We start from the raw sequence: 11,907 nt of genomic DNA, 5'->3' as shown, positions 1-11,907 counted from the left end.
TAGAAACTAAAGGCGATGATTCACTTTTTCTAATGTTGGGGTCACTAGGAAAGTCGTCAAATTTCAAGTGAAAAATAAATTTTTGGGGTTTTCTCTGTCTGTTAAACATAGTGGCGGTCATTTTTACCCTGAAGACAACACAAGGGTTAAGGCAGCCCCCGGCACCTCTGATTCAGAGGGTGTTTGGGTTAAATGTAGAAGACACATTTCAGTTGTCACAACTGACTTAGGTATCCCCCTTTCCTTTCTGTTGTACAACTGACTAGGTATCCCCCCTTTCCCTTTCTGTTGTACAACTGACTAGGTATCCCCCTTTCCTTTCTGTCGTACAACTGACTAGGTTATTCCCCTTTCCCTTTCTGTCGTACAACTGGACTAGGTATCCCTTTCCTTTTTCCGTTGTATAACTGACTAGATATCCCCCTTTCTGTTGTAGCGACTGACTAGTATCCCTTCTGTTTGTACATAACGACTAGATATCCCCCTTTCCTTTCTGTTGTACGACTGACTTAGGTATCCCCCTTTCCCTTTTATTGTATGACTGACTAGGTATCCCCTTTCCCTTTCTGTCGTACAACTGACTAGGTATCCCCTTTCCCTTTCTGTCGTACAACTGACTAGGTATCCCCCTTTCCCTTTCTGTTGTACGACTGACTAGGTATCCCCTTTCCTTTCTGTTGTACGTATCCCCCTTTCCCTTTCTCTGTGTACACTGACTAGGTATCCCCCTTTCCCTTTCTGTTGTACGATCCCCTTTCCCTTTCCTGTGTAGCGACTGACTAGGATCCCCTTTCCTTTCTGTTGTACAACTGACTAGGTATCCCCTTTCTGTTGTACAACTGACTAGGTATCCCCTTTCCCTTTCTGTTGTACAACTGACTAGGTATCCCTTTCCCTTTCTGTTGTACAACTGGACTAGGTTATCCCCCTTTTCTGTTGTACGACTGACTAGATATCCCCCTTTCTGTTGTGATACACTGACTAGGTATTTACTGTAGCAGTAGAGGCTCAGTAAGTAGAGAACACTAAGTAGGTAGGAAGCTATCTACTGTAGCGTACAGTATGAACATATCTACTGTACTGTACAGTATTGAACATATCTACTGTACTGTACAGTATTGAACATATCTACTGTACTGTACTGTATTTGGAACATATCTACTGTACTGTAACAGTATTGAACATATCTACGTACTGTACAGTATTGAACATTCTATCTGTACTGTACTGTATTGAAGATATCTACTGTACTGTAAGCAGTATTGAACATATCTACTGTACTGGTAGCAGAGTTGAACAATCTACTGTCTTACGTTGATTCTTGTACTGGTAACATGTATTGAACATATCACTGTATGTACAGTTGAGTACTACTGTACTGTCGTAAGGAACATTCTACTGACTGTACAGTATTGAACATATCTAACTGGTACATGATGAACATATATCTACTGTCGGGCATATGAGATAAACTACTGCGTATAACATACTGTACTAGTAGACATTTAATGAACATATCTACTGTACTGTACCTGTACTGTTATCTGTACTGTGTGCGTGTGATGTCCAAGAGACTTGTGAACAATAGAATGATATGATCGTTCAAGATTTTTTCAGTGTCCAATTGTTCCGAATTGTCCGTTGTGCATGGTGGTTGTAACAGTTTTGTATTAGAACTTTAAAATCAATGTTTTTTTTGTATGGCATACATTGTAAAGTGAACAATCTGTGTCAAAGTGCACATCTCGTTACAATGGAGATCTGCCTTTTAATAAAACCCTTAATGAAAGGGGTTTTCAGTCAACTTTTTTGAATATGGGTTTGTGGACTCAATAAGAATGAGAATACAGCAAAGCCCCAAATATTGATACGATTACAAATACTGTTTTTCTTTTGGACGAATATAATACCATTTGCGTCAGCCTGTCTGTGAATTTAACCTGACGTGTTGGGTTTCTGGTCATGATTTGAGTAGAGATCAATGTTGTGTCCACATGACTGTCGTGATTGCTGCCAACATTCTGGGGCACACAGTCAGACTCACACACCTTCAATAGGAAGACTATCTTCCTATTTGTCTATTGTGCTTTGGAAGGCGGGGAAGGTTTAGGGTTAGGCGATCGGTAAAGCAGGGGGGATGGTAAATAGCAGCGTTGCCTAAAAGTTATTAGAAGAAGTTATTAAGTATAGTGTAGGTTAGAGGGATGTTGAATTGAAGTAGGTATTGCAAACCTCAGTCTCAGTATAGTTGAGTTACGAGGATGTTGATGAATAGGTATTCATAACCTCAGACTCAGTATAGCTGATTTAAGAGGATGTTGAATGTGAATAGGGTATATACCTCATTCATAAGTATTAGGATCTGATGATAGTCTCATAGACTAATCTCTAGTAGAGTGAGGTAGAGGGATGTTGAAATTGAATAGGTAGTTCATAACCCTCAGATTACAGATATAGTGATTTAGAGGATGTTGAATTGAACTGAGGTTTGCATTAACCTCAGATCTCAGTATATGATTTGAGAGATGTGTGACTTGAATAGGTATTACCTAACATCCATCTCAGTATCAGGATTTAGAGGGATGTTGAATTGAATAGGTATTCGATAAGCCTCAGATATCAAGTTTATGACTGATTTAGAGGGTATGTTGATGAATATGGTATTCATACCTCAGATCTCAGTTAAATCTGATTTAGGTGGTGTGTGAATTGAAATAGGAATATGTCATAACTCAGATCTCAGTATACTGATTAGAGGATGTGATGATAGTGAATAGGTTATTCATAATCCTCAGATCTCAGTATACTGGATTTTAGAGGGCATGTTGATTGGACAAATAGGGATCATGAAACGCCTCAGATCTCAGTAATCTGATTTAGGAATTGTGAATTGAATGAGGTATCATAACCTCAGATCTCAGTTCAGTGATTCAGGGATGTTGAATTTGAATAGGTATTAATAACCATCAGATCTCAGTATGGAGTAGAGTTAATAGACAAGAGAATGATAGTGAGAGTTTGAATTGCCAGGTATTCCTACCACACAGAATCTCATCCATGTTGACATGTTCTTTAACTGACAGTCCAAACAATGATACAATACAAAATTTAAAGAATATATATATTTAATTCGAAAGAAACCGTTGAAACCCAAGTTCATGCTCCCGAAATTTTGACAATTTTAACCAAAAATATGTCTGACATCTGATAATTGCGCAAAAGCATAATTCTCCATCAAATGTTGCGCAAATTATTTATATCCCTGTTAAGTGAGCATTTTTCTCCTTTGCCAAAGATAATCCATCACACCTGCAAGGTGTGGCCATATCACGAAGCTGATTAAAACCAGCTGATCATTACACAGGTGCACTTGTGCTGGGGACAATAAACAGGCAATTTTCAAATGTGTGTAGTTTGTCCACAATGCCACAGATGAACTATGGTGTGAGGTTGGATCTATTCTACTAACCAACATCAGGGGTGCGTCCCAGATGACCCTTATTGCATAAATATAGTGCCTTACTTGTAGCAGAGACCTAATAGGTCCCGTCAAAAGTATAGTGCACTGGTGTAGGGGAATAGGTGTTTCATTTTAGAGACCATGGAATGTGCGTCTCGCGGTAAAACTAAAATACTTCTTCTTGTAAGGACAGGAAGTTATTAGGATTGCTGAATGACTGCCTGCACTGGTCCTCTGAGTGAGCCTGCCGATAAGGACTTTGGGGTAAGACTAATAGGACCAAGGGGAGCCGAGAGAGAATAAAGTTAATCTTCTCGAGGGTTATCCCCCTTTCCCTTTCTGTTGTACGACTGACTAGGTATCCCCCTTTCCCTTTCTGTTGTATAACTGACTAGATATCCCCCTTTCCCTTTCTGTCGTACGACTGACCCTTTCTGTTGTATAACTGACTAGGTATCCCCCTTTCCCTTTCGGCCATTTCCATCCAAATGGATCAATCAGCACCAACATGTGAAGTTCATAGGAGCATATCAAATTGGATGTCAAATGAAAACTAAGATTTCATATTTTGTGGAAATTATTGCATAGATACCATTTTCCATCTAGAACATTTGTCATAAGTAAAGGCTTTGATTTCTGGTCAAACAGATGGACAAGGGGTCTTAGAAAATATCTACCAGAATAAAGTTTTAAAGGTATTAGAAATACCTCCAAACACACCTGCCAACTAATATCAACACATATTGCCTTGTGCCTTGTAATTCTGTTACCAAACACCCACTTATATTTCAGATATATTCTAATTTCTCTCTCTCATGAGGAGGGAGGATAATGAAAGTTCACAGGAGTAACAAGTAAAGATAGACCTACCAATTAGTTATAGTGATTTTACTGATATCAAGTTTGTTTATGAATTATTAAGTGATTCAAACTTGTAATTCTGTTACCAAATTGGTAACGGAATTACAAAAAAGTAGAGTACTGTACAGTAGAGAAGAGTACAGTACTGTACAGCAGAGTTCGGTAGAGTACTGTACAGTAAAGTAGAGTTCAGTAGAGTAGAGTAGAATACTTTACTGTACAGTAGAGTAGAGCTCAGTATAGTAGAGCACACTAGAGTAGAGTACTGTACAGTAGAGTAGAGTACAGTACTGTACAGTAAAGTAGAGTTCAGTAGAGTTCAGTACAGTAGAGTAGAATACTTTACTGTACAGTAGAGTAGAGCTCAGTACAGTAGAGCACACTAGAGTAGAGTACAGTAGAGTAGAGTTCAGTAGAGCACACTAGAGTAGAGTAGAGTTCAGTAGAGTTCAGTAGAGTACAGTACCGTACAGTACAGTAGAGTACAGTTCAGTACAGTACAGTATAATACTTTACTGTACAGTAGAGCACACTAGAGTAGGTACGGTACAATGTACAGTATTGAACATATCTACTGTACTGTACAGTATTGAACATATATACTGTACTGTGCTGTACTGTGATGTCCAAACTTGTGAAACATAGACATTTATGTTCAGATTTTTCAGTGTAAATTGTCCGAAGTTGTCCTTGTGCATGGTGTTGTACAGTTTGTTAAAATCAATGTTTTTTTGTATGGCATACATTTTAAAGTGAACAATCTGTGTCAAAGCGCAATTCTGTTACAATGGAATTGCCCTTTTATTAAAACCCTTAATGAAAGGGTTTTCAGTCAACTTTTTTTGAAATATGGGGTTGTGGACCATATAAGAATGAGATACAGAAAGCCCCAAATATTGATACGATTACAATACTTTTTTCTTTGGACAATATAATCCATTTGGCGTCAGTCTGTCTGTGAATTTAACCTGAGTGTTGGTTTTCTGGGTCAGATTTGAGTAGAGATATGTTGTGTCCACATGACAGTTGATTGCTGTCCAACATTCTGGGACACAGTCAGACTCACACACCTTCAAAGGAAGACTAGTCTTCCTGTTTTGTCTATTGGTGCTTGGAAGGGGGGAGGTTTAGGGTTTAGGGATGGTAAAGCAGGGGGGATGGTATAGGGTCAGGGATGGTAAAGCAGGGGGGCTGGTATAGCACGTTGCCTAAAATGTTATATAAAGAAGTTATAAGTATACTGATTTAGAGGGATGTTGATTGAATAGTATTCATAACCTCAGATCTCAGTATACTGATTTAGAGGATGTTGAATTGAATAGGTATTCATAACCTCAGATCTCAGTATGTGAGTTAGAGGGATGTTGAATTGAATAGGTATTCATAACCTCAGATCTCAGTATACTGATTTAGAGGGATGTTGAATTGAATAGGTATTCATAACCTCAGATCTCAGTATAGTGAGTTAGAGGGATGATGAATTGAATAGGTATTCATAACCTCAGATCTCAGTATAGTGAGTTAGAGGGATGTTGAATTGAATAGGTATTCATAACCTCAGATCTCAGTATAGTGAGTTAGAGGGATGATGAATTTACTAGATATTCCTAACCACCAGATCTCACTATAGTGAGTTAGGGGGATGTTGAATTGACCAGGTATTCCTAACCCAGATCTCATTCATGTTGACATTTCTTTAACTGCATAGTCCAAAATGAACAATACAAAATTTAAAGAATATATATATATTTTTAAATTCGAAGAAACCGTTAAACCCAATTCAATGCTCCCGAAATTTGACATTTTACCAAAATATGTCTGACATCTGATAATGCAGCAAAAGCATATTTCTCTCAAATGTGCGCAAATTATTTATATCCCTGTTAGTGAGCATTTCTCCTTTGCCAAGATAATCCCTCACCTGACAGGTGTGGCATATCAAGAAGCTGATTAACCACATGATCATTACACAGGTGCACCTTGTGCTGGGGACAATAAAAGGCAATTTTCAAAATGTGTAGTTTTGTCACACAATGCCACAGATGAACTATGGTGTGAGGTTGGATCTATTCTAAACCAACATCAGGGTGCGTCCCAAAATGACCCTTATTCCATAAATAGTGCACTACTTTTGAGCAGAGACCTATAGGTCCTCGTCAAAAGTAGTGCACTGTGTAGGGAATAGGGTTTTTCATTTTAGAGGACAGGAATGTAGCGTTGCGGGTAAAATAAATACTTCTCTGTTTAGGACAGGAAGTTAATTAGGACTATGCTGAATGACTGCTCTCAATGTCCTCTGAGTGAGCCTGCCGATAGGACTTGGGGAAGACTAGATAGGACAAAGGGACCGAGAGAGAATAATTATCTTCTGGACTCATCATTAACATGAAGAACAACATCCAAACACAGCCCGAGTGAAACTCCATAATGTTTTGTCCAGTGACATCCATAATGGTACTGTCCAGTCATCCAAACACAACAGAGTCCATAATGTACTGTCCAGTCATTCAAACACACACAGAGTCCATAATGTACTGTCAGTCATCCAAACACACCAGAGTCCATAATGGTACTGTCCAGTCATTCAAACACACCCAGAGTCCATAATGGTACTGTCCAGTCTCCAACACCCGAGTCCATAATGGTACTGTCCAGTCATCCAAACACACCCAGAGTCCATAATGGTACTGTCCAGTCATTCAAACACACCCAGAGTCCATAATGGTACTGTCCAGTCATCCAAACACACACAGAGTCCATAATGGTACTGTCCAGTCATTCAAACACACACCCAGAGTCCATAATGGTACTGTCTAGTCATCCAAACACACCCAGTCCATAATGGTACTGTCCAGTCATTCAAACACACCCAGAGTCCATAATGGTACTGTCCAGTCAACCAAACACTCCCGGAGTCCATAATGGTACAGTCCAGTCATTCAAACACACCCAGAGTCCATAATGGTACTGTCCAGTACAGTTACAAGGAAGTGACTTGTATCACATAAATGAATAGATGGTCTGTGTGTCATATCTATCATAGGTCATGAAATGCATATATTTGACCATGCCTTGTTATTTTATACACCACATGATACTTTGTATCAAATTGGGTCAAATGTCTAACTTTCTAAATGAATTAAAAACTCAATGATTTGGGACTCACATGTCACAATGTGTTCTTACAATACGAGATATCACATAATTAGATTTTCAGTCTTCAAAAATAAACTTTGAACTTGTTAAATTAGTTGGAAGAATCTGTAATATATTCTGTCCAATAGATCCCAAACACTAGGTCCATGTGAAACCTCCTCAAACCCAACACATCCGTTTGAGTTCTGCTCAGGGGGTCTTCTTGACCTTCATTTAATGCGGGTCAAAACAAACAGTGTTGCAGTGGTCTGGAAGTGGTCAGATCAGATTAAACCATAATAAGGAGACTTCAAACTAAAATATTAAATTAAGAGATAAAAAGCAAGAAGTTTTAAAAGCGACGCGTGTTTATTCCAACTCTTATCTCATACAAATTTGTGCTAACAGTACACATTCTGTCAGCAGCTCACTTAGTGTTTTGCACATATACTCGCTTGTCTTGTCGTCGTGGCTCATCTGACCTGTTTTTCTCACCTCGTATCAGGGGTCTGTAAGAGAGCAGTGGGACCCCTGAGACAACATAGGACGTTCACTCCTTTCCAAACCAACGTCCCTTCAGATCTTAGCCATATCTCCTGAGAAAAGACAAGTCTGCGTGGCTGAATCCTGTTTATTATTAATGGAGAATATTACGTTGATGCCTCTTACAGTGGACGTTAATGAATCCTGTTTATTATTAATGGAGAATATTACGTTGATGCCTCTAACAGTGGACGTTAATGAATCCTGTTTATTATTAATGGAGAATATTACGTTGCTGCCTCAGTGGACATTAATGTTAGGTTGGCTGTTTAATCTGAATATCTCTGTGTGACAATGTTTCCACTGGTAGACATCAGAGCCTCGCTTAAACACAGCAATTCATTTTTTTCACGCACGCGCACACACACACACACCTGTCTCATAGTAAGCCCTATCTTCCTCCTTTCTCTCTCTGTACCCTCCCTCAGCCAGAGAGAAGGTGGGTCCCAAGCCCATGGGCTACCCAGTGACTGGCTCAGACTGCTGCATCAAGCTGAAGGAGCCAACCAATGGTCTCCAAACAGGCGACTCAATCGCAGACTCCATCGACCTATCAGGCAAGAACAAGAAGCGTCGTAACCGCACCACGTTCAGTACCTTCCAGTTGGAGGAGCTGGAGAAAGTGTTTCAGAAGACTCACTACCCTGACGTTTACGCCCGGAACAGCTGGCCCTTAGGACCGAACTGACAGAGGCACGTGTACAGGTATCCCTCTTCATCACATTCTACACCTCCTACAGGCCCCTATCCTGGCTGCTACAGTAACTCAGTCCCCTATCCTGGCTCTACAGTAACTATCTCAGTCCCCTATCCTGGCTGCTACAGTAACTATCTCAGTCCCCTATCCTGGCTGCTACAGTAACTATCTCAGTTCCCTATCTGGCTGCTACAGTAACTATCTCAGTCCCCTATCCTGGCTGCTACGTAACTATCTCAGTCCCCTATCCTGGCTGCTACAGTAACTATCTCAGTCCCCTATCCTGGCTGCTACAAGTAACTATCTCAGTCCCCTATCCTGGCTGCTAACGGTAACTATCTCAGTCCCCTATCCTGGCTGTTACAGTAACTATCTCAGTCCCCTATCCTGGCTGCTACAGTAACTATCTCAGTTCCTATCCTGGCTGTTACAGTAACTATCTCAGTCCCCTATCCTGGCTTTACAGTAACTATCTCAGTCCCCTATCCTGGCTGCTACAGTAACTATCTCAGTCCCCTATCCTGGCTGCTCAGTAACTATCCAGTCCCCTACTTGGCTGCTACAGTAACTATCTCAGTCCCCTATCCTGGCTGCTACAGTAACTATCTCAGTCCCTATCCTGGCTGCTACAGTAACTATCTCAGTCCCCTATCCTGGCTGTTACAGTAACTATCTCAGTCCCCTATCTTGGCTGTTACAGTAACTATCTCAGTCCCCTATCCTGGCTGCTACAGTAACTATCCTCAGTCCGCCTATCCTGGCTGCTACAGTAACTATCTCAGTCCCCTATCCTGGCTGTTACAAGTAACTATTCAGTCCCCTATCCTGGCTGCTACAGTAACTATCTCCGGTCCTTTTTGGGGGTTCCCCTATCCTGGCTGCTACAGTAACTATCTCAGTCCCCTATCCTGGCTGCTACAGTAACTATCTCAGTCCCCTATCCTGGCTGCTACAGTAAATATCTCAGTCCCCTATCCTGGCTGTTACAGTAACTGTCTAATTCCCCTATCCTGGCTAATGTAACTATCTCAGTTTGCAACTGTAATAGTTTGCAGTACCATCCTGCAAACATTTAATACATCCAGATTATAGGCTACAATATGTATGTGCAGAAATGCAAAGTAGAACTGCTGCTCAGTCTTTTAAATTAAGATTTTTGTTTGTTGCCTTACAACAAACTTTGGCATTTGAAAGTAAATTATGGTAAGTGGCAGATGTCCTCTGATCCCTTTCTCTCTCTCCATTCAGGTGTGGTTCCAGAACCGCCGGGCCAAGTGGAGGAAGAGGGAACGTTACGGGAAGATCCAGGAGGTGCGAAACCACTTTGCTGCTACATACAATATCTCCACCTACCAGGTACCCACTGACACGCACCGACACACAGCGACACGCACCAACACGCACCGACACGCACCGACACACATAGTTCACTTTGCTACTACATATGATATCTCCACCTGCCAGGTACCGTCTTCTGACAGGTGGCGTCACTCCTACGCACGCTCATCCCTCAATCTAATCTGACGTACTCTCTTCCTTTCTAGATGCAGAGCAACCTGTGGCCAGGAGCTGGTGCAGGAGGGGGCGGGGGGTCCGGCGGGGGCTGTGTCCTGAGCCCTGACACCATGTCTTCCTCCTGTATGAGCCCTTACCCYCATCCCCACAGCAACCTCTCCTCCATGGGCTTCATGGGCATGCCCCCGTCCTCCAGCCACCCCCACCACCCTCACCATCACCCCCCACACCACCCTGGTATCAATAGCCTCTACTCCCTCCACAGCTTCCCTGGGGCCCTCGGGGGCCACTCCTTTGAGCCGGGGCCCGAGACAGAGTATAAGCCATCCAGCCTGTTGGCCCTGCGGATGAAGGCTAAGGACCCTGGGAGTCTTCTATCCTGGCCTACATGATCACCACAGTGTCAGGGTCAGATCCTTACTATGTACTGACTGAGCCAATGTACACACACACATTCAAACTCAATCTTGCATACGAGCTTCCCCATGGATAGTTATGGCCACATGTGTTTGTGTTGCTGCAGCAGAAGTCAAAACTCTCTCCTGTGGTTCACTACAATATGTACACACACACACACACTCTGCTATTTTTCTCCCAATAACGTAAACCCACAGACTTAAAAAAACATGACATGATCAACCTTTGAGTTTGTTAGGTATTTTGTCCCTGGGCATTTCCATGTAGAAGAACCACCATATAGAGTTAATACGTACAGGTAAAACTGGGTGTCAAATGAAAACTAAGAGTCTACATTTTTTTGGGGGGGGAAATGAATGCATAGATACCATTTTTCAACCATTTTCCATCTTGAACATTTGTCATAAGTAAAGGCTTTGATTTCTGGATAAACAGATGGACAAGGGGGTCTTAGAAAACATTTACATCTAGCAGTAAAATTATTAAAAGTGATCAGAAATACATCAAAACACAATAATGTTGATGTAAAGACCCCTGCCAACTAATATCAACACTTACATTTAGTTTTGGATAAATGTACTATCTGTAAGTATGATAAATATTTCCTTATGCTTTGTAATTCCGTTACCAAAAACCCACATATCTCCTTCATGAGACCTACCAATTAGTTATAGTGATTTTACTGATATCAAATGTTGTTTTTGACTTATTAAGTGATTAAAACTTGTAATTCGAAATATCAAACAATCTGTAACGTAATGACTGCAACTGAATTGGCTACGATAGGAAATCGTAGTAGTCACAAATCACAGTTGAATCACCTGTTACTGTCCTCCCTTCCACTGACATTCTGTTATGTTCAGCTCATAGTGTCTCCTGCTACTGTCCTCACTTCCACTGACTTCTGTTATGTTCAGCTCATAGGGTCTCCTGTTACTGTCCTCTCTTCCACTGACATTCTGTTATGTTCAGCTCATAGTTTCTCCTGCTACTGTCCTCCTTCCACTGACATACTGTTATGTTCAGTCATAGTGTCTCCTGTTACTGTCCTCCTTCCACTGACTGTTATGTTCAGTCATAGTGCCTCTGCTACTGTCCTCCCTTCCACTGACATTCTGTTATGTTCAGCTCATAGGGTCTCCTGTTACTGTCCTCCCTTCCACTGACATTCTGTTATATTCAGATCATAGTGTCTCCTGCTACTGTCCTCCCTTCCACTGACATTCTGTTATGTTCAGCTCATAGTGTCTCCTGCTACTGTCCTCCCTTCCACTGACAT

General features: G+C 41.3%; 1 protein-coding gene across 1 annotated transcript in view; it reads left to right on the top strand.

The window, feature by feature from the left end:
* The window catches only part of alx3 (ALX homeobox 3), a 20,928-nt gene extending 9,345 nt beyond the window's left edge, over positions 1–11,583 (top strand). The window contains 4 exon segments of the mRNA XM_024137569.2: positions 8,428–8,655; positions 8,658–8,704; positions 9,945–10,052; positions 10,241–11,583. Of these exon segments, the coding sequence (XP_023993337.1) occupies positions 8,428–8,655; positions 8,658–8,704; positions 9,945–10,052; positions 10,241–10,603 (746 nt within the window). The 3' untranslated portion in view covers positions 10,604–11,583.
* The last annotated feature ends 324 nt before the right edge of the window (positions 11,584–11,907 follow it).

The sequence above is a fragment of the Salvelinus sp. IW2-2015 genome, unplaced genomic scaffold (genome assembly GCF_002910315.2).
Source record: "Salvelinus sp. IW2-2015 unplaced genomic scaffold, ASM291031v2 Un_scaffold1238, whole genome shotgun sequence".
NCBI lineage: Eukaryota > Metazoa > Chordata > Actinopteri > Salmoniformes > Salmonidae > Salvelinus > Salvelinus sp. IW2-2015.
Note: the sequence above shows the minus strand (reverse complement) of the source record. Positions and strands in the feature narration are given on the sequence as shown.